The sequence below is a fragment of the Mustela nigripes genome, chromosome 7 (assembly GCF_022355385.1).
Source record: "Mustela nigripes isolate SB6536 chromosome 7, MUSNIG.SB6536, whole genome shotgun sequence".
In the NCBI taxonomy this organism is placed as follows: Eukaryota; Metazoa; Chordata; class Mammalia; order Carnivora; family Mustelidae; genus Mustela; species Mustela nigripes.
In genome coordinates this window covers 20013068-20039062 of record NC_081563.1, presented here as the reverse complement: position 1 = coordinate 20039062, position 25995 = coordinate 20013068, and the positions used below count along the sequence as shown (strand labels likewise).

The 25995-nt window shown below is 51.2% G+C and overlaps 2 protein-coding genes across 5 annotated transcripts in view; one reads left to right on the top strand and one right to left on the bottom strand.

Moving 5' to 3' along the window:
- The window catches only part of OTOF (otoferlin), a 91236-nt gene extending 87414 nt beyond the window's left edge, over positions 1–3822 (top strand). For all 3 annotated transcript variants that reach the window (XM_059407569.1, XM_059407567.1, XM_059407568.1), the window contains 5 exons: positions 760–858; positions 1005–1246; positions 1362–1540; positions 1647–1747; positions 3590–3822. In XM_059407569.1, the coding sequence (XP_059263552.1) occupies positions 760–858; positions 1005–1246; positions 1362–1540; positions 1647–1747; positions 3590–3770 (802 nt within the window). In that variant the 3' untranslated portion in view covers positions 3771–3822. The remainder of the gene's footprint in view (positions 1–759; positions 859–1004; positions 1247–1361; positions 1541–1646; positions 1748–3589) is intronic.
- A 1368-nt stretch (positions 3823–5190) lies between these two features.
- DRC1 (dynein regulatory complex subunit 1) overlaps positions 5191–25995 on the bottom strand; it is a 41339-nt gene continuing 20534 nt past the window's right edge. Inside the window, exons 8-17 of one of the 2 annotated variants that reach the window (XM_059405290.1) lie at positions 20154–20293; positions 16115–16249; positions 15605–15837; positions 12246–12358; positions 11040–11129; positions 10428–10514; positions 8430–8614; positions 7129–7269; positions 6672–6774; positions 5191–5446 (exon numbers count right to left, since the gene is read on the bottom strand). In XM_059405290.1, the coding sequence (XP_059261273.1) occupies positions 5390–5446; positions 6672–6774; positions 7129–7269; positions 8430–8614; positions 10428–10514; positions 11040–11129; positions 12246–12358; positions 15605–15837; positions 16115–16249; positions 20154–20293 (1284 nt within the window). In that variant the 3' untranslated portion in view covers positions 5191–5389. The remainder of the gene's footprint in view (positions 5447–6671; positions 6775–7128; positions 7270–8429; positions 8615–10427; positions 10515–11039; positions 11130–12245; positions 12359–15604; positions 15838–16114; positions 16250–20153; positions 20294–25995) is intronic. The other variant, XM_059405291.1, reaches the window with a different exon arrangement.

The window sequence follows — 25995 nt, the reverse complement described above, 5'->3', positions numbered from 1 at the left end:
TATTTCAAGATGGCGATATTTAAATTCTTAATTGTTTAAAATTCTGCCTGGAATAGCCTCCAGGTGTGAGGTGACAAGGGTGCTGTTCCTGGGACGGCCACTAGGGGACACATCACCCCACTGTGTCACCCAGGATTTATAGTCCAGGTATGACATAACTCCAGGGAGAGCCACACTCCAAGTGACATGGAGGGGGTGACTCAACCTCTCTCCTAATGGCTGAAATGTAACCACCAATTTGCAATGACAATTTTACTTCAAGGGGAAAATATCCTCTTTGGGGACAAGGACATAAAGGAAACCAGATTGCATGGGTGTCCACAGCCAGTTGCTGGGCTTCAATATGCACATGTGTTAGAACTGGATGTCTTTTGGCCTCTGGAGACTGGGATCATGCTCAGGAGCCCCAGCAGCGGCCCCTGCCCCTCCTGGCCCTGGGCCAGCCTCCGTCCAGGAGTGTGCACCAAAGTGCTCTCGGCCCTGGCGGGCCGGCCAGACAGGCTTCTCCTAGAGGTCTCTTCACAGCAGCCATGCTGGCTGGTGACCCTCTCTCCCTCATCCGGGGCCCCACCATCCCCCTGTCCTCTCAACTCCCCCTCCTCGCCCCCTTCCCTGAATCAGCTCTCTCCACCCCAACCTGGCCCAGACCCATGCTCACCCCAAGTCCCCAGAACTCCCCTTGGTTACCTGCCCCATCTAATCCAAGACCCTGGGGCAGCCGGCAGCCCCGGACTGCAAGCCAGCCTCTCCCCTGCCCAGGTACGAGCTCCGGGTCATCGTGTGGAACACAGACGAGGTGGTCCTGGAGGACGACGACTTCTTCACTGGGGAGAAGTCCAGTGACATTTTTGTGCGGGGGTGGGTGAGAAGGTCCCTGACTGGGACGGCGGAGGTGGGTTGGGAGGCACGCTGGGCTGGGTGAACCCATCTTCCTGGGAGGCAGGAGAAGAGGGAGGGGGCTCCCTGCGGGCGGCCACAGGTCTAAAGCCGATGACACCGGACAGGTGGCTGAAGGGCCAGCAGGAGGACAAGCAGGACACGGATGTCCACTATCACTCCCTCACTGGCGAGGGCAACTTCAACTGGCGCTACCTGTTCCCCTTCGACTACCTGGCTGCTGAGGAAAAGATCGTCATCTCCAAGAAGGAGTCCATGTTCTCCTGGGATGAGACAGAGTACAAGATCCCCGCAAGGCTCACCCTGCAGATCTGGGACGCCGACCACTTCTCCGCGGATGACTTCCTGGGTGCAGGGCTGGGGAACGGAGCGGGTGGGGAGGAGGAGGCTGAGGTGGGGGGAGCCCACCCTGGGGAGGGTCAACCCAACCCGGCCCATCGGAGCTGACTCTGAGGCTGCCATAGGGGCCATCGAGCTGGACCTGAACCGGTTTCCCCGGGGCGCAAAGACGGCCAAGCAGTGCACCATGGAGATGGCCACGGGGGAGGTGGACGTGCCCCTGGTTTCCATCTTCAAGCAGAAGCGCGTCAAAGGCTGGTGGCCCCTTCTGGCCCGCAATGAGAATGACGAGTTCGAGCTGACGGTGCGGACCACTGTGGCTTGGGCAGAGGGCAGGGCTGGGCCTGGCTAGGGTGCTGAGGGCCCAGTACCCCTCCTGGGCACTGGGATCCTTCTGTTCCTTTCTGCAGGGCAAGGTGGAGGCAGAGTTGCATCTGCTGACAGCCGAGGAGGCAGAGAAGAATCCTGTGGGCCTGGCCCGCAATGAACCTGACCCCCTAGAGAAACCCAAGTGAGTGTGCTGCCTGCTCCCCCACCCCCAACACTGGTCCTTGGGGCCACAGGAATAGGAAGGAGGGGCTGGAACCTTGTCTTCTTGCTCCTGCTAAGCATGCACCTCTGGGCTCCCCCCTTTCTGCTTCCCCGCCCCCCCCCCCCAATCCACCTCTCCCTCTGAACCAAAGCACAGGCTACCTTTGCAGGAAAGCGGCACCTCTCCCAGGGAAGGCCCCATTTCGCACAGTAAAATGGTCTTCCTAGTTTTTGCCAGAAGCTAGCAGTTGCAGCGGTGGGGTGTGGGGTCCCCAGCAGCCCTGATGGCGGGGAGGCGCCCAGAAGTGCCCACACTCAGCTCAGGGGCGCCCCCCGGTGGCGAGGTCCTGCCACAGCCTGAGCCTTCGCCCCCTGTGCCCTTGCTCCATGCTCCCTCTGCCCTCTTGCGGCTCCAGCCTACCAGACCCGCGCTTCAGGTTCTTGAACCTGGGACACACACACCGCAGGCTGGGCCTCCAACTGCTGCAGCTAGCGCTGCTGCTCCCCCTCCTCGCCCTCTTCCTCTACCTGGTGCCCGGTTGCTTGGCTGAGAAGGCCCTGGGGCCTGAGCCTGACATCCTACTGGCTCTGGTACTCCTCACTTCTTTCTCTGGGGTCCGGGCTGTGGAGTTCGGCAGCGCGTGACACACACACACAGGGCAACTTCCAAGCCGTCTCCCACGGTCCCACAGGCTCTCAGAACCAAAACAACTGCTGTCCTTGAGTGCGTATTAGGCCAGAGAGGCCCAACAACTTGCTTAAGGTCACCGAGCAGATTAGAGCTAGGACCCAGCCCAGTTTTCAAATGACCAGCTCGCTGTTCTGGGCAGGACACCGCTTCCTATCGTGGTGACAGCCAGCCAGCCTCTAACCCGGTGCCACTGGCAGAAAGCAGTTGGCATGTGGAGGGGGGACAGGGAAAAGTTTGGCCAGAATTAACCAGCAAGCCCTCACTAGCTCCCACCAGCTTGGACCTCCCCACCCAGAGCCTAAGGGAACCGGCCGGGAGGCTCTCCATCCTGGCCCCTCAGCTTAGCCACCTAGCCCAACGTGTGCACTGTCTCTCTCCGCCCTTTGCCAGCCCCAGAGGCAGGGTCGGAGTTTAACCCTGCTGTGCATGTAAGGAAACTGAGGCTCAGACAGGGGCCAGGAAACTAGGTGCCCTGCACCGGAGCCCCACTCTGCCCCGAAGGCTCTGGAGAGCGCGGTCTGCGTCCTCAGGGGATCACTGGGACAGGAGTTTGAAAAAGCCTATTCAGTACTTGAATGTTCTATCTGACCTCTTATAAAACCTACTGTGCTGTAACACTGACTGCAGAAGGGAAAGCTTAGCCGGCCCTCCTGGCCGGGAGGCCGGGTGAGAGGTGGGGAAGCGAGTGGTAGGCGTCCCACAGAGGCTCCTCAGAGCCTCAGCAGGGCCCAGTGGGGACAGATGCTCATGTTCCCCAGGAAGGGGGTGAGGCTGAGACACGCTGGTTTCCCAGAGACCATGTGGGGCAGCCCCGGAGCTCAGACAGGGAGCAGCCCCGGTGGCGGCCCCTTCCCTACTGAGCAAGTGTCAGGGGTGGGGGGAGAAGGTTGACGGCTGGGACTGCTGGAAAGTCTCTCGGCCTTGGGAGGGGCCCAGGTGCCAGGGGGTCCCACAGAGAACCCCCCACCGCCAGCACGTAAGAAGCAAAACTGGTACTTAGAAAGGGCGTGAACCCTGACTCCAGTCAGTGCTTTCGGGACCAGGGCCTGTGGGGGTCCAGAAGCGCTGAGGGCACCGGGTGTCCCCGGGCAGACCCACTACCTGACGACCTGTCCCCCCCACAACCCCCAGCCGGCCTGACACCGCCTTCGTCTGGTTCCTCAATCCCCTCAAGTCCATCAAGTACCTCATCTGCACGCGCTACAAGTGGCTCATCATCAAGATAGTGCTGGCCCTGCTGGGGCTGCTCATGCTGGCGCTCTTCCTCTACAGCCTCCCCGGCTACATGGTCAAGAAGCTCCTCGGGGCGTGAAGCCCTCAGCCAGGCGGCCACTCCTGCCTGGCCACTCCTCTCCTGGGCCGAGCCTCTGCCCCTCCTCACCCTGGGGAGCCCAGTGTCCACCCCTGTGGCCTCAGGTCCCAGAAGCCTGCTGCTGGGCCGGTGACCCCGCCCCTCTCATCATCCCACCTCCCCCCCAGGCCTGCTGCTTGCCCAGGGCCACCCATCTGGTCCCTGCCTGTGGGGTGGGAAGGGTGGGAAAGAGTGGGGTCCTGCCCCTCCTTGGCTGAAGCACCCTTGGCTCCCTATGGCCACCCCTGACCTTCCCCCAAGCCTTCCAGGGGAGGAATAAAGCTTTAATGGAATTGACTGAGAATTAGCCAGTGCTCAGAGCTATGAAAAGAATGAATAAGCAAAAAGCACCACCCTCCCTCCCCCACAGCATCCTGTGAGCGAGGCCACACCACCCCTCTCTGTTCTGCACTCGTGGGCCAGACCCGTCCCACCAAGGGTGTGGAGGCGGCTGCTTCCGCCCTGTGGCCCTCCACAGTGGCTCCTCCTGCTGCCCAGGGAGCTGCCGTGGTGGGTTCGCGAGCCACACCCTGCCCTGCCTGTGGGTTTTGATCGCTTCCCAGAGCTTCCTCTGTGCAGTCCAGTGCTCAGAAGCCTAGATGAGGCGCAGCAAGGGTGAACCCCGGTACCCCACCCCGTGCCCATCCGCCCTGCCCGGCACTCATGGAGGCCAGGCTGGGAGGTGGTGCTTGCAGTGAGAGTTGGGTTTCCGTTGGCTGTTCCTTTCTTGAGTGGTGGTTTGTCTCTTAATAAAAGGAATTAAACACTGAGCTGACCAGCACTGGGCCAAGTGGGGGGACCAGAATAGGGGCACAGGGTCGGTGAGCCCTCTGATGCTGGCAGACTCAGCACCAGCTAGACCCCTCCACCTCTTCCCCTTTGGATAGTCTCATGGCCCAGGGTTCAAGGAGGGCTGAAGGCACTGGGCCACCTGCCCAGGCTGCCCATGGGAAGAGCCTCACACTATACCACGGGGAACCAGGGATCCCAAAAGCTCACCAAAAGGGTCCTGCAGGCCCAAGGACAGTGTGAAGGCTGAAGAGTCTACAGGAGCCCAGGGCACGTGGGAGGCTCAGTTGCTTAAGCCTCCAACTCAGCTCAGGTCTCATCTCAGGGTCATGAGTTCAAGTCCTACACCAAGCTCTACACTGGACATGGAGCCTACTTTAAAAAAAAAAGAAAGAAAGAAAGAAAGAAAGAAAAAAAAAAGACCCCACAAAGGCCCCAAAGTTCCAGCCTCCAGCCAACTGCCCCCAGATGCAAGAAGGGGGTCCCATGCCCTTGGCCTAGGCCCAGTCCCACAGTGACCGACCTATTCTGGCCCAGTCTGAGGTGGCCTAGTATGTCACAGGACCTGAGCTCTTCAAAGAGATTCAGCCACAACTTTTTAAAGACTTTAATGGTGATGGCAGTATGGGTACCGGCTCATGTTGCCTTAGTTTGCCGGGCCCTATCCCGGCAGCCCGGGAGACTCAGAGTGGTCCCAGGCAGGTCCTCAGGGGGAACGTGCCAGGGGCAGCTCTGGGTCCTGCCCCCGCCCCAGCATACAGCCTGACACGGCAGCCTTCGGAGGCTCAGCTCTACTGCGTAGGGACCCGGAGCACCTGAGTTGGTGGAACTTGCAGTTCAGAGTTTATCTGGAAACGAAAGCGGAGAGGTCATTACACTTCTCCCAGGGCCCTCCTCCTTCGCACCCGTGGGCTCTCCTTAGCCTCCAAGTCTCTGCAAGCATTTCCTCCCCAAGTGCTTCTGAACGCTAGCGAAAGCCGCCAGGCTGCCTGCCTTCAGAGAAGTCCTGCGACTTCTGGTCTGGCTTCTGTTCCCGCCAGCTAACAACCTTTGGTGACCTTCTGAGCCTCCTGCTCTGAGTCACTCTCTCAAATCTTCCGTCCGCCCCTCACCTGTGCAACCCCCCCCCCCCCGGGTCTAGCCCTGCCCTTCCCTCCCCACCCTCCTAGGGCAGCAGCACTGACGAAAGTGTGGGCCACACAGCCCTCTGAGGCCTGTCACTGGCAGAGAGGCCATCACGACACCAAGGCTTACCACAGCCTCCGTTCAGGTGTGGCCTGGGGCCTGAAACCATGGCGGGGCCACACTCCCAGTTCCCTGGCTTGTGGCTGTGGCCTCAGTCACCTCAGTCACTTCTCCCACACTGGTGACAGAGGACCTGCCCTCAGCCCAGTGTGTCAAGACTGGTCCTGGCCCACGGCCTCAGTGCCACAGTGGCAGAGCCAGCCACTGTGTGACGAACGGACTCTACCCTTTGAAGCAGAGACATTGAGATTCCTTCTCCCGCTGGCCACGGGGAAATTGCCCCAACCGTCACCGGCATGATCAAGAGTGGGGACCAGAGAATATCTGTCCCGGCTGGAGTGTCTTCTAACCACGTCATATCCCAGGCCGGACAACCTGGGCCAGCAGGGTGGGAAGGGCCCAGGGCTCTGGGCATGTCACAGAGTCTCCCGATTTTGATTCTCCTTGTTGCGAGAATCACTTGTACCCTATCAACTTCACAGAGGGGTACGAGAAAGGGGAAATTTCATAAGGTAGGGCCCTGTGGCCTGGGACACTATGGCGGGCTTTGGCCCTGTCTCTGAGAATGGTCCAGCAAGCAGCGGGCACCAAAGACCGTGGCATCAGAGGGGCCCTATTATAGCCCAGACGACCTGGAGGAGACTTGGAGCAATGTCCTCTCCATTGGCTGATAATTCTGTCCCAACCTGAGGCACGACTGTTCATATTTTATGTCACATCTCAGTGCTCCTTTGCTTCTGGTGAGGGAAGAAACTCATCTCCTAAGAGGAGTCCCACGGCCTCCCTCAGCCTCCTGCCTGCCCTCCTCGGAGGGTCCCTGCCACCCACCTTGGAATCTAGATACTGTTGCAGCAGCATCTGGAGCTCAGTGTTCTGCTGCTCCAGGGAACGGTTCTCTAGCAGCAGCTTGGCCCTCTGGGTCAGGACGAGGCTTTGGGTGGAAAAACAGGTTAGAGGCTCATTGACTCCTCTTCCGTCCTCTGCCAAGGAGGGGTCGGGATCTCTGGGTTTCTGTTGTGGTTAGAGGTGGAAGAGGAGCCCAGAAGCCTCACCCACCCACCGTCCTGCCCTGAACTGACCAGGCGGGCAGGAACAGAATGGGAGCCCAGGGCCGGGGGCCAGCCACCCAACACCACAGGCCCCTTTGGCAGGAGGTTTCCCTCCAAAGGCAGCTTTTTCTCTCCAAGCCAGGGAGGCAGATGAGGCCCTGGCAAGTGGGACCCTTCCCCAGCGACTGCCTGGCCTCCGCCTTCTCCTGTGCCATGCCATGCGCACTCGCACTCACTGGTATTTCTCCAGGGCTGTGTACAGGGCGTCCCAGAGGTTCTGCGTGGCGTCAGGGATAACCGTGGTCAGGGCCTCCCAGTACTCCGAGTCCTTCAAGTTATCTCGCACATACTTCATCTTCACTGGTGCCTGAGAGTCCCTGAAGGTCGAGAGCGGCAGTGGCCTCGTCTGCACCTGGCACCCCTGGGCCCCCACGTGGTGCCAGCCTCGGCGCCCACCCCTCACACTCTCGCTTTCCCACCGCCCACCTACCCACTCGCCTACACCAGCCTATCGGTTTATGGCAGAGTCTCAGAAAAGGCACGTGACTATCATCAACGTTCCCGATTCCTGGTGCCACTGTCGCCTTTGTGACAGCATCACTGGAGTTCTATCCACCCCCTTCTCTCAGCCAGATGACCTCACTGGCATTCCATCCTGCCCATTTTTTTCACTAACGCATCTCAAACCCCCCTCAAAATTCGCCTTCCCCTTGAGGATAGCCTTGATCCAAGATATCATCACCTCCACTGGGACAAGCCCTCAGTTGCTCTCCTGTAGCCAACATCACCTCCCTCCCTGCCACCAAAGGGATCTTTCAATGCAAGCCTAGGGATGCCCAGCTGGTTCAGTGGGTTAAGCATCAGCCTTCCGCTCAAGTCATGATCCCAGACTCCATGCTTCTCCCGCTGCCTGCCATTCTCCCTCTTTGGGCTTCTCCCTCTTTGTGCTCAATCTCTCTCTCTCTCTCTCTGACAAATAAAATCTTTAAAAAAAAAAAAAAAAAAAAAGGCCTACCCATGGCTGCCCCACTCCTCAAAACCGTGGTCTGGCTCCAGTCCCATCAAGGCCAAGTCAAAGGTCTTGGGCACAGCAGACAAGGCAATTCAAGATCTGGCCTGGCTCCCCGCCCACCAGCCACACTTCCCAGGGAACACCCTGACAGCAGCCACACCTCTCTGTCATGATTCTCGAACACACCTTTCCCCACACTGTGACACCCTGAAATGCCCTTTCCCCCACTTTATCCACCTCAGAAAACCCAGTCTGGGTGTCTAAAGCCCTCTCGGATATGCCAGATGGCGTTGCCACTGCTTCCTGTGAGCAGTGTGACAATTGTTACATTCTGGTCATTGTCCGGATGACAAGGTGCGACCTACACACAGCAGACCCCGTGACTGACCGCCGAATGAATGAGGCATGAGAAAATGCAAATCACGCGTGCCCACGGGTTCCTCCAGCCCTCCGCCACATCCTTTCCTTCCTGCCCAGGTTCCAGCCCGCTCTCCTGGGCCTCAGGAAAACCCTCCAGCATCGTACTTGGGTTTCTTCAGACCCATGACGAAGGCCTCCAGGATCTTGAGGACATCATTGGGGTGGATGAGCCTGCGAGAAGGGGGGGCCTCCTTCTCTTCCGGCTCCCCTTCCACGAGGCTTTCCTCCTTCTGCTCCTCGAGGTCTATCTGCTCTCCCGGCTCCTGTCCCGACATCAGGCTTGTTTGCTCCTATGGGGGTGACAGATGCCAGGGGTTGAGCTGGAGAAACACGCAAGGGTGGCTGTGGACTGGGGGTGCAGAGCAAGCATGAGTGTCTGAAGACAGAAAAAGGAGAAGAATTCACAGTAGGTTACAGAAAAGATGCAAAGACACATTTACAGGAAGGAAGGAGCCGTGAGCGGCAAGAGAGGACGAGAGGGGGGTGGGGTCAGGGAGAGGCACGCGGGGGCTTCAAAACAGCGATAACCTCCTATTTCTAAATCGAGACTCATGGGCATTCATTTTACTGATATTCATAAAGCTGACATCACATATATATTTATCGTTTTGAATCAAAAATCACAAACTACCTTTAAATTTTTTAATTTAAAAAAGTCTTCCTCCTCCTCGTAGTTCATCCTCGTGGTTCATTCCGTTCACCACCCACAGGCAAACCAACGTCATCAATGTCTTACCCTCCTTCCAGAGAAATCCTCTGTCCGTACAAGCAAAGCCTTCCCTCGCGTTTTCACACAAATAATCATCTGCGGCAGACCCAGTTCTGCGCTTGGCATTTTTCACATACCGATAAACCGATATTTTCACGTAAAAAAAATGTGTAAAGAGCTTCCTTGATTTTTTGTTTTGTTTTGTTTTGTTCCTGGTGCATAGCATTCCGCTGTCTCGATGCACCACTGATGAGGAAATCAATCCCTTCATGATGGAATTGTAGGTTGTTCGAAATCTTTTCCCATTTCGAGCGGTGCTGAAACCCATGAGCTACAATAAGCACGTGCTTTCGTCGTATTGAGACAGAGCTGCAGAGCAAAATCCCAGAGGAAGAACTGCTGGGGTCAGTGTTTGTGCTGCCCTCCGCGGAGGCTGCGACAACCGGCTCATTAGCAGTGACAGGTGCATGTCTGGTTCCCACGCCCGGGCCGTCACTAGATGCTATCAAACTCGCAGAGTTTTGCCTACGTGACGGGTGCAGATGGAATTTAGAACAGTTTTCATTCTCACTTCTCTTATTATAAGAAGCCTGGTTGTCTTCTCATATGTTTAGAAGCTACTCATATTGCCTCTTATAGGAGATTTTTGTTCATATCCCTCGTCCATTTCACTGAGTTGTTGGTCATTTTCTTATTGGTTTATTTGAGTTCTTTATATATCAAAGAAATAGGCCCTTAACTGTGGTAGGAGTTAAAAACATTCCCCACCCCCACCCCAGCTGTCATCTTTATCTTAATTTTGCTTTTAGTGATTTTTGCCCCGCAGGGTTGTGTTTGTTTTGTTTTGCTTTGTTTCACATAGTCAAATCCATCCTATTTTTCCCTCTTTATGGCCTCTGGGTTTTGTTCACCCTGCCAATTCTTCTCAGAAGCATATCAGGATACTCACCCTGGAGCCAGCAGTACGAAACATATTTTTAATTCAAGTTTTTAATTTTTAAGTTAAAACTTTATAATATTTTTTAACATGGTGGCTTCTTTAGAATAGTGCATTACAATCAAGATGAGTATTACAGATGGGCCTTGCTTTGTAGGAAAGTGGTAAGGATCAAAATATTCAGAACTTGATGGGCCCAGGGCTCCCAGGGGCTGAAGCCTGGCTTTGAGGAAGGGCCCAGGAATAGACACCTTGGGCCTTAGTGTGAGAACAGACTCCCATCCTCCGTCATTCTTTCCTTTGCAAACAGAAATAGTAATAAGACCGGGAACACTACGTTAGCTATCTCTGACACAAAACCCTCACTGTTTCTCCGGAAGGATTATACAAAGGCAGCTATGTCCTCTGGGGGCTTCCAGAATTTCAAACATCTCTCTTTTATTGCACTTCACGTTACCTGACCAGAGGGTGAATGATAAACTCGGTATTTGAGGAAGAAGTTCACCAGTTTATATAAGTCGTCCTCACTTTCAATTCCAAGGGCCTGGGGAGAAACAGGAGTATTGCTCAAACACCACAGCAAGAAGTCCACCGCCTGGGAGAGTTAACAGACCCTCTGCTCCTAAGAGCTGGAGGTTTGACTTGTCCCCCGAGCTCCCCAGCACCTGCCACGGCCCAGAGTGAGGCCACTCGACACTGGGGAAGCTCAATGAGATCACATCTGAGCAGAGAAACAGCGCTCAGAGTCACGAACAGCTCTGTACAGGCCTGGTGGGTATGAGAACGCTAGAGGAGGCTGGACACACATCCGAGTTCAGGGGTGTAGGGGAGAACCTGCAGGCTGAGAGCCAGGCCGTGAGAGAGAAGCTAGTAGAGGAAGGGTCAGGGCTGGGAGACTCCGTGGCCAATCTGTGGCATGGAGAACGAGGAAAGGGAAGGAGGTGACAGAGAGCCCAGAGAAGCCCGGAGACCCATATCTCTTCCCAGGGCCAGGGCAATGTTGGAAAAAAAGAGGAGGCCGGCTTAGAACGCGGCCCCCACCCCATCAACTCGGCCCAGCGGGACCCACCGAGAAGATGGCGTCCAGCCTCAGCAGATAGCATTCGTTCTTCTCCAGGGGAAGGAGAAGGCTCAGCAGCTTGCTCTCTATGAGGAAACCCTGAGAAGGAAGATGACATCTCCAGTCAGAGACGGGTTTCCGAAATGAGTGCCAGCTCTGCAGCCTACCTCTCTGTAACTGTCAGCAATGACTCCACAGAGCAGGGCCCTGGGGATGAGCCCTTCCTGGACACCAGGCCAGTTCTCGTCATGGCTTTAGTTCCTCCCACCTCAGAAGGGTGCAGGCTCACCTCACCCCCAGCCCCTGGGCAAACTTCTAAGTCCCCCAGAGCAACCTATACCTGATCCAGTCACAGATCCTCACCCGCCCAAAGTCGCTTCGCTCAGAGGCTGGCCCTCCAGTATCCGGAGACCAGGACAGCAGGCCCTGAGATGGGGGGCGGTGGGGGGGGGGACATGGCGGCAGGGGGGACACTGGGCACCCTCCCCCACTCAGAGCTGGGAAGGCCTGGGGGAGGGCTGCGGGGGGAGGCGGCCATTGGCAGCAAGCCGGTGAGAGAGAGCAGCACCTGCCCCATTGCCTCTCCCAGCAGGAGCCGCCCTCAGGGGCAAAAGCCGATTCTTGGCCAAAGGGAAGTGTCCCTAGGGGATGGGAGGCTGCCAGTCCTGGCTGCAGCTCTAGGACTCATCTCAGAAATATGGGCTTGTGCACCAGTCATATTGCTGGAACATCTCAACTCCCAGCTGAGCCAGCTCCAGCACCCTTGACACGAAATCCCGTGGGTCTGGCTAACATGCCGCAGAGATATCCGGAGCCGGACACACCCCGAGAAATCACAGACCGAGTTCCCAGAGTGAAGCCATAGTCACTGTGGAGATCCATAGTCAGCTGTGGCCACGCTACTCGGCAGGTGGGCTCACCCAGGTGAGACGGGCACCACTTCTCTTGCAGAATCAGCTTTTTTTTTTTTTAATTAGCAGGAGCCCGTGGGCCAACTTGGCCCACACCTTGCTAACCCACGAAGGGAGGACCCCTTTGCCAGCTGGGGGCAGCTCTGAGGCTGGGCCTGTCTGTGAATGGCCCCAGCTCTGCTGCTCAATGCTCGTGGCCTCCTGCATCCAGGCCGCATCCGGCCCGGCCAGCCTGGGCAGTAGCAGCGCATCGGACACGGGGGCCAGGGGTCCTTCCAGCACAGCCCCACGTGGCCAGCCTCACCGACTCATCACACAGAAGCATCAGGATCTTTCTGGTGGTCCTCGGGGAAATTTGCTTTGGCAGGTCGAGGTAAGACTTTGCTTCCGAGGCGGCCTCCTCCGTCCCCTCCTCGTCTGCAGACGGGGCAGAGAGAAGAGAGAAGCAGGAGAAAAGGGAGATCCTTGCTTGATTTTGTTGACTTTGAGCAACAAACAGCTTTCCTTGAGAAAATTTACCCATTATAAACCTCTTTAAGGTCCTATGGAGTCTCATTAGCCAAAGAAAGCCTAGTGTGGCAAAATCAGGGAGGCTGGCAGTTGGTTGGATACGAGACTAGCAGGAGAACTCTGTCATCCTACAACGCTTTGCTGTTCTAAATTTCATCTCTATGCCAACATCATACTCAAAAGCCCGCCATGACCAGGAAGTGGAAGGGAGAGTTTGCACCTGTTTATTCTCACATTAGAGAACAATCTAGCACATCTGCTAGGTGGTTTCTAAACCGGCCACAGATCAGAAGCTGCCAATGAAACCACGGTCCAGGGGACAGCCTCACTTCTTAGCAAGAACTGGTACCCTAATAGCAAGAGCCAAACATTTTCCTAATTAAAATTAGAAATTTAAAAATGTTTTATACTGTATATCCCTCATCTGGAAATAGTCCTAAAAAATTGTCCTACCAGGCTTTACCAGTTGTTTGAAAGATAAAAGGAGACAATATAAATGAAGATATTTTGAAAAGTATAAGACACATCTTGCTGGTGGAAGTGCAAAATGGTCCCGTCGGTATGGAGCAGGATCTGGCCGAATTACAGAGGCCTTTACCCTTTGAGCCAGCAGTCCTACTTTTAAGGATCTATCCCAAAAATTCACAAATTTATGTTCACAAAAATATGCAGACACAAACGCACACAGCTATTTATTGCAGCAATGTTTATAAAAGCAAAAACAAACAGACCAAAACCTGGAAATATTCCAAGTGGCCACCAACAGACCATATCTGAGTAAGTTATAGTGTGGTCACACAAAGGAATACCAAACAAAAACGGCATGAAAAACGTGCCCTCTTACTACCATAGACTGATCTCTAGGATACTTCGTAAGTGAAAAAAGCAAAATGGAGAAAAACATATGCTTTTCATTAAGAAAGCAGGTCTGTATAAATAAAAACAAATATATATACACATTTGTTTGTAAAAGCAATGGAAAAATAAACCATACATTTTTAGGTAGTTACCTACAGGAAAAGGATAAAAATAGAGTGGGGAGGGTAAGACTACATTTCCTCCAGTATACCTTGTTTTATACATTTGATTTTGGAAGGATGGAACTATTTTACATAACTATAAAAACAAAATTAAATTGTAAAAAAGCAATCCCTAACAATCAAAAGTAAAACAAAACAAAAAGACCTAAGTATGTATTCGCTTGGTGACATAACCAAATAGAAACAATTCTAAGTGGCTTTAAAAGGCACCAGTCGGGGCACCTGGGTGGTTCAGTCGGTTAAGGGTCTGCCTTTGGCTCAGGTCACGATCCCAGGATCCTGGGATCCAGCCCCGTGTCAGTCTCCCTGCTCCGCAGATAAGTCTGCTTCTCCCTCTCCCTTTGCTCCTCCCCTCTGCTCGTGCTCTCTCTCGATCACTCTCTCTCTCAAATAAATAAATAAAATCTTTTAAAAAAATAAAATAAAAATAAAGTAAAAGACACCAATGGGAGTGGGTGGTGGCTGGGTGACTCGGTTAAGCATCTGACTCTTAGTTTCAGATATGTTCTTAGGGTTGTGAGATGGAGCCCAGTGTCCAGCTCCTCGCTCAGTACGGGCTCTGCTTTGTCCCTCTCCCTCTGCCCCTCCCCCAGCTCTCTATCTCTCTCAAACAAAATCTTTTAAAAAATAAATAATAAAATAAAATTTAAAATAAATAAAAGACCACACTCTGTCTGTACATCCCTAGTGGAATGTGTCCTAAGAGTAAAAAGAACTTCAAAAAAGTTCAAACAATCTTTCATAATCGTTTTGTTAGTGCCCAGTGGATACTTCATTCTGCAACTGTTCTGTGGCTGTGGGGAAAACAACAAGTAATTATTTTGGAGTCACTGTGCACCAAGATTTTCAAGTTAGAAGAAATGAGATATACCTTGATAAGTTTAAGTAAAAATTCTGGCATCCCGATGATGAGGAAGTGTTGGAAGGAACACGTGATTAATTTTATGGTGAAAATGTAATTCTACACCCTATGCTCATCCATTAGGAAGCCCTAAAAATCGATCTATTCCAACTAATGTGCACTCCAGCTCCCAGACTATGGCTTTAAAATACCATTCCCTTTAAAAGAACCAGGTCGCCTTGACCTTGAGAAATGGCTGATTACAAACTTGAAGCAGGAATGTTATAATGTGAGACTGGAAACTGGGTCATTCTGGAAAGCCTGGAAGCTATCGATGACTACTGAGGTTGTGTCAAAAGGACCCAGAAGCCAACAGGAAGAGACCCCCACCAGCCAGAGGGACAACGTGAGCACCTGTAAGAATAAGGGCAGTAAACAAAACACATCAAATTTGTTTAAATCCAATGGGTCCATAATGGTATGTTTTTATTAATTAATTTATATATTTGAGAGGGAGTGTATGGTGGGGAGGGATGGGGGAGAAAAGAGAGAGAAACTCAAGCAGACTCCAAGCTGAGCACAGTCCCACGTGGGACTGGATCTCACAAACCGAGGTCACCACCTGAGCAGAAACCAAGAATCGGACACTTAACCGACGGCACCACCCAGGTGGCCAATGATACTTATTTTATAAAATGTTACTGGCCACCTTTGGAAAATGCTAAGAGACCCAGCCATTTACTTTGAAAACTAGTAAAGAGAGAAAGAACAACATCTGTTTTTCCTGTATGAACTGTGCCTCAGGGTAACAAATAGCTGATGAGGGGAAGATTCTGTTTCCAGAAGTGTTCTAGCTACTACGCGAAGACATATGATAGAATGTAGAATATCGCCATTTTGCAACCCCTAAGGCAATGAATGGATCTTAGACAATGACTACCAATGGCTGCCAACCGCCCAAAGAGAGAGAGACAACCCGCCATTAGTTTCTCTCAGTGGAGGTACACGACAATGTACTCAGCAAAACCAAACCGAACCTGAATCTGATCGAGCTTCTAGATCGAACTACCAGATTATAATACAGGGAAGAGGGTAAAGCTGTCAATTAACTTAGAGACTTAGAAGCCACAACGATGGGCCTTCCAGCTACGAGACCTCCTCCCTTTCTCTGGACTTCAGCGTGCTCGTCTTTGAAATGAATGGGTTGACCTGATGGTCGGGACCGGCCGGAGGCTCGGGGGCTCTGGGGCTCTAGGAAGCCGTTCCAGTCACCTGCTTGCATCAGCACCTCCTCTAAGATCTGCGCGGCAGACTTCCGCGGCTGCTGAGAGATCGGTCCCACATTCCTCAGGAACCAGAAATCCGGTGCCGTCCAGGGGAGCCCCAGGTGATGGGTGTGAATGATCCTGTCTACAGCAAAGGCTCTGCTGATCAGATCCTTTGCCTCCTCTTCGTTCATCAGCCAAATCTCCCGAAACTGCTTGTCATCAATAAGAGCAAAATGCCTGTGAAGGAGAGTTGCTCGGCATGGCCAGCGGACCCCGGGGCCTGGCCTGGGTCCCCTCCATGAGCAGGAGGGTGAGCCCAGAGGTGGAGCTGTGGTGCCTCCCCCATCTGGGTCACCAGCTCTCTTCTATGACAGACAGCCTAGACGCGGTCATCACGTGTCTCAAGAAAAGGTAGGTGACATGCAAGGGAAGGGGCGGGGAAGACAGCACGAAGGACTCTGTGCCCCCCATCTCTAGTTAGGACAAATGCCTGGGACCCAGGTCCCTAAAATACCTCATGGCTCTCTGTAGCTCCTTGAACTGCGTCACAAAGCGTTTGTAGTCTGAGGTCAGCGACTGGTTCTCCTCCTGAAAGTGCTTGATTTGTTTGTTGTATTTCGCTCTCAGATTGTTGAGGGCATCATGCAGGCTGTGGGGCAGAGGGGACAGAGTTCATCCGTGGCTGAATAGAAGCAGTGGTGTCCATTCCTCTCAGCAACTATACAAGCGCTACAGACCCCAGGGCCAGAGCCATGCAGGTGCAGAGAACCCTCCCGTTTATTCTGACACCCAGTGGCCCCGACTGTGATCTGGGAAAGGCCAGCCACAGGAGATAAGGGGATGGTCCAGGACTAAACGCCTCCACAACAGTCCAGAGCCCCTGACACACTGAGGGACAGTCTCCTGCTCAGAAGCGTGACCCAATCCTCCCCAACACGCCGCCTGCAAGCGTGTCTGTTTGGAGCGCCACCTCACGTCTTTAAAGGGCAGATCTCAACTATTTCACTGCCATGATCTGGATGTTCAATTCCAGTCTAAAACAAGGAAAACAGAAGGGAAAAAAGTAAGACTTCACACGGCAAGTCTATGAGCTATGAGCCCTCTATCCTCAGAGAGCCAATACTGTTCATTCACTCCCTCCCTCACTCATCAAACATGCACGGCCTCTTGCCAGGGCTCTATTTGAATACAGCGAGAGTACAGGGATATGTTCCAACAGAAGGTACTATCAGTCGAGCCAAAGGCAAAGACACACTCATCACAGCAGAGCATGAAAGCGCGGTGGGGGACACTTTACACAGGATTCCGGGGAGCCCAGAGCCGAGGCCTGGAAGTTACCCTCTAGGGGTGTGGCCAAAAGTTCCAGCACAGTGAGGGACAGTGATAGCCTGCCAATGGCCCTGCGGGCCCAGGCATGTCACAGCTCCTCATCTCACTGCTCTGAGAGCTCTGGGCATGGAAACTTGTCTCATGAAATATGCATGGCAGGCTCGGTTTTTAGACCCAGGACCATATGTCAGACTCCAAACCCGTGAAGAGGTGTCTTATGTCAGTGCCCCACTTACACAGGAAGACAGAGTCTGAAGGCCTACATATTTTCAGTTTAAAAATTCTAAAAATAAAATTTTCTGTCTTAAGCATTATCCTGAAATAAATATAGGGTTCCGAAACACACAAACATTCACCCTTCATGCTTCCAGCCTCAATAAAATGCAAAATCATTTAACTTAGGCTCTGATAAAAGCCTAAGTTAAAAAGTGATATCTGGGGACACCTGGGTGGCTCAGTGGGTTAAGGCCTCTGCCTTCAGCTCAGGTCTCAGGGTCCTGGGATCGAGCCCCGCATCAGGCTCTCTGCTCAGCGGGGAGCCTGCTTCCCTCTCTCTCTCTGCCTGCTTCTCTGCTTACTTGTGATCTCTGTCTGTCAAATAAATAAATAAAATCTTTTTAAAAAAGTGGTATCTGATAAAAAGTGATATCCATTTCATTTCCTTAACTACAACATTCTAGGAGACTTTCCACATATAGATGTAAAAAAATTTTACTAAGAAAAAAAAATGTATTAAGTAGCCATCCCAAAGTGTTTTTCCCTGCAGCACTCAGTAAAGGGGTTTCTATGTGTCATCTAACCGTAGAAGCTAATAAAACAAAAATCAACTCAAGGTGCGTGCTGCAGGTCGGGGCAAGGCATCAAGACAGGAACTAGACAGGACAGGCGGCTGTAAGGGGAGGCTCCCCAGAACGTCCCCTCCTCCAGGACTGGCTGGCTGGAAGCTAGAGATGGAGGGAACAGAGGTGGAGGACGGGAAAACTGGGGGGTAGGCAAGCCAGGTTTCAAAACTTGTCTCCTGGCAGTGACAGCGACTCTCCAAGCTTAAATGTCTTTCAGCAGTCCCAGATAAAGTGAGGAGGTGAGGTTGATTTAGGGACATGTAGCTGGGAGTCATAGAGAAAGAGGTCATTATTCAGGGCACCCAGGTGACTCAGTCGGTTAAGCCTCTGCCTTCGGCTCAGGTCATGATCTCAGCGTCCTGGGATTAAGTCCTGAGTCAGACTCCCTGCTCCGTGGGGAGCCTGCTTCTCCCTCTCCCTCCACCCCCCACTCATGTTCTTTTTCTCAAATAAACAAAATGCTTTTTGAAAAAAGAGATCATATTCAAAGCCATGAGACTGGTGTAGAGGGTCGCTGGAATAAAAATATAAAGCGAAGGGAAGAGATGCTTTCCAGAATATCTTACCAGGCAAGAGAAAGCAGAACCACCAAAAGAAGCCAATTAGGAATACACTGAGGAAAAAAGAGCAAATATTTTAGAGTCATGAAAGCCAATGAAGAAAGGTTCTGAGATTTGGTGCCAGTAACAACAGGATGAGACCTGAGGAAGAGCCGTGGTTGTTTGGTTAGAAGGACATCACTGATCACCTACAGAGGGAAGCGGCTGTCCAGTTCTGGGGTCAGAGGTCAAATTAGGAGTGTTGGAGGTGAGGTGCGGGGCTGGTGGTGAGAGGAAAATGGCCACGTGATCAAGAAGAGGAGGAGTTGGCCTCACGTAGGGTTGGATAAAGGGGTTTTCAGGGTAAGGTGACTGTGCAGGCTTGAAGTCAGAGGGAAGAGCCAGGGAAGGGGCAGTGGGGTTGAGGTCACTCATCTTTCGGCCCTTAGGATCAAACTCAAGGTCTGCCTCACATACCTGTGCCCACCTCCAGTCCTACCAACCTCCCCCTCCCACAGTGCAGTCTCTTTCATCAAATGTGGAACTTTCGGCTTCCTACTTCCTTGCCTTCAGCCCCGCCCATCATTCCTGGCTCTGGCCCCATCCACCCTGGAGTCCTAACTCCTTTTCACCAATTCCCATCCCCCACCTCACTATTTCACTTCTTCAGGAAGCCTTCCCAGAGAGCGCCTCACAAACTGTACAGATGTGTGGCTGTCACCGATGGATGGAGAGAGGGAGAGAGAGAAAGGAGAGATCTAGAAAGAGACACACTACACACTTGATCTCTGCTGGTAGGCATATGGTGTTTTTATGGGTTTTAAGATTTTATTTATTTAACACACACAGAGAGAGAGAGAAAGCAAGTGCAAGCAGGGGGAGTGGGAGAGGGAGAAGCAGGCTTCCCACTGAGCAGGGAGCCTGATTCGGGGCTCGATCCCAGGATCCTGGGATCATGACCTGAGCTGAAGGCAGACGCTTAACTGACGAAGGCCCCCAGGCGCCCCTGATTTTATGTTTTTATCTTACTTCCACGTGTGGTACTTCCTACTTCTCTAAAATGCACAGTCTTGCGTCTGTAATAGCAAGTGGATAATTTACTCTATAGCCGGCTCCACGCAAATGCAAAGTGGGACGCTGGCGTGGGCACCAGCACTGTGTCATCTGCAAGAGCGGAAGATTAGAAGCAGTCTAAATGGCCATCCACAGGGACACTAGATGCTGCCAAAGCTCTGGATGAACTGCTATGGGAACATTCAAAGACACCAAGCAGTGTGTATAGAATGCTATCACTTGGTTTAAAAACAGACTGGGGGCGGGGACGGGGGTGAAAGCATTTATCTGTGTTTGCTTGTATGTGGTTAAAGAAATTCTAGAAGAAACAAAAGAAATGAACAATTACTACAGAGGTGGGAAAGAGGAACCACACAGAACAGGGGGTGGGAGACAGACTTTTTGCAGTACACTCTTTCATGGGGAAGGTGGCGAGGCAGCAGAAAGCATTATTTTTTCCCAAAACAAGACCTCTTTTGGGGGCACTTGGGTGGCTCAGTGGGTTAAAGTCTCTGCCTTTGGCTCGGGTCATGATCTCAGGGTCCTGGGATCGAGCCCCGCATCGGGCTCTCTGCTCAGTGGGGAGCCTGCTTCCTCCTCTCTCTCTCTGCCTGCCTCTCCACCTACTTGAGATCTCTGTCAGATAGAAAAATAAAATCTTAAAAAAAAAAACTCTTTTAATAAGATTTGTCATATCTTCAGCAGCTTGCACGCCTCTAGAACAGAAGAGCGCGTCCCCATCCCCATGGTCCGCGCGCGGGAGGGGCTGGTGGGCTGCAGGCCCGCTTACCGATTAATCTTCCTCTTCTGCTGGGATTTAATCACTGTGCTCTCCTCGTCCCTCTTCTTCAGCACCTGGAAGTTGTACTCCAGCTTCTCTTGGTTTAGCTGGTAAGTTGCTTTCATCTGCTGAAGCTGCTGCTCAAGAACCTACCGTTGAAGTTTAAAAAAGTCATGATACTCACTGGCCCCAGTATCATCGGTCATACCTGAGGGTCCCTGATTCTTCGTTCTGGAGTCATGTCAGAGGAGCCGGAGGGACAAGTGCCTGCCCCTGAATTCTTAAAAAATCTGTCATTAGGGGTGAATGAAAGGCCAACCAGAAGAAATACCCATCATTCGGGCCCCCCGGGTGGCTCAGTCAGTTAAGTGTCTGCCTTGAGCTCTGGTCATGATCTCAGGGTCCTGGGATCGAGTCCCACATCGGGCTCTCTGCTCAATGGGGAGTCTGCTTCTCCCTCTCCCTCTTGCTCTCCCTCTCCCTCTCTCTCTCACAAATAAATAAATAAAATCTTTACAGAAAATATCCATCATTCTGCTGTAAGCTTAAAGCCTGTGTCCCTACAGCCTGGGAGAGATGGCATTTAGAGCCTTCCAGTCTGGCCCGCTCCGGTGCTGTGCACCAGACCCTCATGGGGAGATACACATCACCCCAGCAGAAACGCAAGTTCTCGTTGCCACAGAGGTGTCCCCGCTCTGACCTCCAACCAGCAGTGCTGGGGTTTAACAGATGGTGTTCATTTTAAAGGACACTAAACATGACCATCCATTCTTTCTGGATTTCCATTATCTATATTCATTCCCTCACCAAATACTGATCTGAGGGCCTGCTCTATGTCGACACTTTTCCAGGTGCTGCTGAGAAAACACTGCTGAAAAAGCCACAGTCTTGCCCTATCTAGGAGAGGGACAGATCGACAAGAACCAGTGACAAGAGGCACAGGGTAGCCTGGGATGCTCATGGCCTTGAAGGCCAGGCAGGTATCCCTGAACAGTGGGCACCAGCATGTCTGAGACCTGGAAAATGAGGAGTCGCTCATGGGGACGCCTCGGGCACAGAGGTCCAGAGAGGCAAGGGGAGTGAGGTGCTTTGGGGAAACCACGAGCAGTGTTGGGTGTGAGGTGTGAGGCAGGGAATGCTCAAAAAAGATGCTGACAGAGCAGTTGGGCAGTAGAGAGAGATCGCTCTGGGGGCACCTGGGTGCCACAGTCAGTTAAGCATCTGACTCTTGGGTTTCGGCTCCGACTGTGATCTTAGGGTCATGAGATCAAGCCCCACATCGGGCTCTGCACGCAGCATGGAGTCTGCTTGGGATTCTCTCTTCCTCTCCCTCTGCTCTTCCCATTCATGTTCTCTCTCTCTCTCTCTCAAATAATAAATCCGAGAAAGGAAGGAAGAGAGGAAAGAGGGAAGGGAAGAAGACAGATCATGCTGACTGTGGGTAAAAAAAAATTTTTTTGTCAAGAGCAGGACAGGGCTAGAGACAGGGCAAATAGAGGCAAGCTTGCTCCCGCCTTTCCTGAGTGGAAATGCGGGAGCAGACGAACAGACGCCGCAATTAAGTGTAATCAGAGGTTGACAAGCAGGGACAGGTGACATGTGGCACTCTTCCAAGCCTCCTTCCCCCGTCCCCTTCTATGCAGCTACAGGGCCTTGCTAAGGAATCTAGGCAGCGTCCCCTCCCCGCTCCGGACTATCCTCAGGACGGTAACCGGCCAGGAGGTGATGCAGAGAACAAAGGCATTGGCATGGATAACTGAGAGAATCAGTCAAGAGCACCCTGTTTAACTATTCCAGAGAGTTCTAAATCTCCACTGTGGGTAGGTATCTCGCAATGGTTTGTGCCTCCATGTTCCAAATGAAACCAGCCCAGCTGCTTAACATGTGACCAGCCCTGGACATGGAGAAGGCCACCGACCTAGGAGGTCACTCAGGACAAAGTCCAGCAGAAAAGCTCCTCGTTGAATGGAGATAATCTGGAAGGTATGAATGCTCTCTGGATTTGCTCTGATTTGGGACAACAGTAAGGAGCTGAGATCCCGGGTGCCTGGTGTTTGCTCTGAGGATGTCGGGACCCCCTTTTTCTCATAGCTTTGCAATAAGTCCCTGGCACTAAGACAGCATTTCCCAAACTTTGGCCATAGGACAGTTTTTACAATTATAAGGAAGTGAGAGCACGTGAGTTCTAGCAGTGAGTGTTCATGTAAATTTCACCCCTGAAGTCCAATCATTAGATAATTCTCACAACGGAAACCCACTCTCTATTTTTCCTGCACGATACATCTTGAAAGGAAAAAAAAAAAATCACTGACTCACTTTTTTTTGTGAGTTTTGTGAAACCACCACACATACCTCACCTGGCTGAACACGGTTCACAAAACTCTGAGCTAAATTAGTAAGCAGGTCATGTCTTTTCCTTTGTGCCCTGAAAGAACTCACATCTGAGCTGATTTTATAGGCAAAACAACAAACAAAGAAACATGTCACCTGCCGGTTCTAATTTGCATTTCTTTGCCTGTGCTCCTGGTTAATTATTTATTAGCCCATTTCATTTTCTTTTGTGGAACACACCTGCTCCTGCTCTTTGCTAGAATATGGTCCTAGGAGATTGACACATGGAAGGACTAGTAATGCACCACGCACTGTGGGCTTTCCATCTCTAGGGGATCCCAGATCAGCTGCTCGGTCACCCCAGCTCTGGTCCAAGACCCCTGTGGCCTCTGCAGTCACGATGCCCCGTGGGAGTTACTGGCAGTGTTGTCAATGAACTTGCAGAACTAACAGTCTGGTTGTCTCACCCAACAGAGCCACCAGCGGCTGCGCATATTATGTGACTCATTATTTGTTTTCAACACCTGCTTGAGGTAATTTTGGTCCTGGTGACTCTATTGTTAATTATCTCAGGGTTTAGTCTCAACACACAGCCATCCTTGGTTGTCATACGTTGAAGATAGTTTTATATTTTAAAATTGGAATTGATTTTGTTAACTGTCCGCCCTCATTCTTCAATTATCTAAGGATACTGTTGCAAAGCTGTACTTCATGTTTCCAAGACTAACCATGAAACATCGTGTTTGGTTTCTGTGAATAATTTACAAAGATTACAATCTAACCTGACAGGAAAGGCCTTCCGTGTAGTGGGGGCTGCGGGTGTTGATCCCACCTTCGCCTTCTTCCTGCAACGGTGTGAGCCTCCCCGCGGCCGCTCTCCACGCCATCTCCTGCCCCACAACCTCCAGAAAACCAGCTGCCATCATTGTCCCAAGCAGAATGGAAATTTAAAACAGCCTTTCCCCTGGTCCTGTGGGCTGACTTGGAGAACCTACTGGGCCCCTTCACCTCTGCTCTCAGGACCTGTGCCTTGTTTATCTTTGTGCTTTGCACAATGTTAAGTTCATGGTGTTTGTTAAATAAGTAACTTGGACTTGATTTTTTGTGATTAATATTCTGGTATTAAAGGTAACAGTTCCTGAAGTTGAACTAAACCATTTTACAATTTTAAAAGCACAAGTAGGACCCAAAGTAAAAAAAAATATTTGCTTCCTGCATCAAGCACTAAGTGTTTCTAGTAGTGTTATTTGGGGCCAGGGCGATGGGGGCTGTGGTAAAAATCCCTCTCTAGGACATAATGTTTACAGGCTTCGTTTTGCTCATCAATAATGTCACCTTACTGGCAGTAAGCACTTGGAAAGTATTCATTCTCTTCTTTATTTCTTGTACTTTACCCATCAAATCAAATCTTTGTATTTGGAGCCTTCATATTTTTGTGGTTTGCAAAAATTTTAGTTGTATATTTCAGAACTGATACAGTGCTATGAATTACTTAGGAAAACCAAATTTGATGTTAAGCTGCATACTGAATCTTCTTGACAAAATCGATGTTATTGGACTTTACTATCTAATGAAAGTACACGTAAGGGGCATTATGATCAAGTTTTATCTACAAAAATACCCTGCATACGGCAATATGGCAATCCCTGATTTATCTGTTTCAAGTTAAAATGTAATTTGGTACAGTATACTCCTGGTTTCCATTCTAACACAGGAACTGCACACACTTCCCTGCTCTGAATATCTCCATCTGTCTGCCTCCCACACACCCACCTTCCATGGGCAGTCCAACTGGACAGGGGAAGCCAGGAGACGCGGGTCTCCCAGGTTCTCAGGCTCTCCGTCCCTTACCTCCCTAGTCTTCCATCACCTCCTACCCCCAAAAATCTCCCCACATCCCAGAATTTTTTGGCATGTTCAAGCATTTGAGGATTAAATTAAGAATGTGAGGTTTGGGGGCGCCTGGGTGGCTCAGTGGGTTAAAGCCTCTGCCTTCGGCTCAGGTCAGTATCCCAGGGTCCTGGGATTGAGCCCTGCATTGGGCTCTCTGCTCGGCAGGGAGCCTGCTTCCTCCTCTCTCTCTGCCTGCTTCTCTGCCTACTTGAGATCTGTGTCTGTCAAATAAATAAATAAATGATTTTTTTTAATTTAAAAAATTTTTTAAAAAAAGAATGTGAGGTTCTACTCCTACAACTCAAAGGCAAAAATTAATAATAATAATAATAATAATAAAAATAAACTACCCAAGTAGAAGACATACAAATGACCAATAGTTATAAAAGTCACTACTTATCAGGGAAATGCAAATCAAAGCTACAATGAGATATCACCTCATGCCTCTTAGGATAGCTTTTGTCAAAAAAAACAATAATAACAGGTGCTGGCAAGGATGTGGAAAAGGAAGCCGCTGGTGGGAATGCAAACTGGTGCAGCCACTCTGGAAAGAGTATAGAGATTCCTCAAAAGATAAAAAATAGAACTACCATTTGATCCAATAATCCCACTTCTGGCTATAGATCCAAAGGCACAGAGATCTGCAACTTGAAGAGACGTCTGCCCTCCGTTGTAGCATATTCACAACAGTCAAGAGATAGAAACAACCTAAGTGTCCATCAGTGGACTAATGGAGAAAGAAAAATGTGGTGTATCACGAAATTGTCCTCAGCCATAAAAAAAGACAATCTACCATTGGCAACAATAGGGATGGACACAGAGGACATTATACTAAGTGAAATAAGCCAGACACAGGAAGACAAATGCTGCATGGTCTCACTTGTATGTGGGATCTAAAGCAGACAGCCTGGGGGAGGAGAAAGAGTGGGGTGTTGGGCGGAGGTCACAAGGTTCCAGTTATGTGGGATGAATAGGTTCTGGTGATCTAACAGTTACAACAGAAGGTCTTTGAGTAACAATGCTGTTATTGTATATTTAAAAATGTGTTAAGAGAGTAAATCTTGTGTTACGTGCTCTCAAGGCAAAAGGAAAAACAAAACCACAGGTGAAAGAACATGAGTTTCCATTATTTCACTGTTTGAGGCCAGCGGTGTGTCCTTTTGTCCCATAAATTATCATAAAACCAAAATAACGAAAGAAAGCTTAACAATAGCCATTTTCATTAAAAATGCCATGTACACACCCCACATACGCAGCACTGCGCTCCCAGATGCCCACTGTTCTTCGTCAGTGACTCCCATTTCCATGACATTACTATGAGAAAGGCCCAGAAAAAGTCTCAAGACCGGTAAGAATATTTGTAGTCTGGAGAGGCTTTGATGCCACCTTGTCACATTAAGCACAAGAGTAGTAGGGCCTGAAATTCCATCACAGGCTACGTGCAAAAGCTTTAGTCTAACAAGTTTTTCTAGACAGAGACTGAAGTGAATAGCCTGTGCTGAAACATTAAGAGCTAATTACATCACACCTACATGTAATTAGAGATGAGCGTTTTTTTAAACTAACGAAGCACAGAATCCTGGGCTTGGAAAGAACATCACAAACCAGAAAATCTAACCTTCCACTG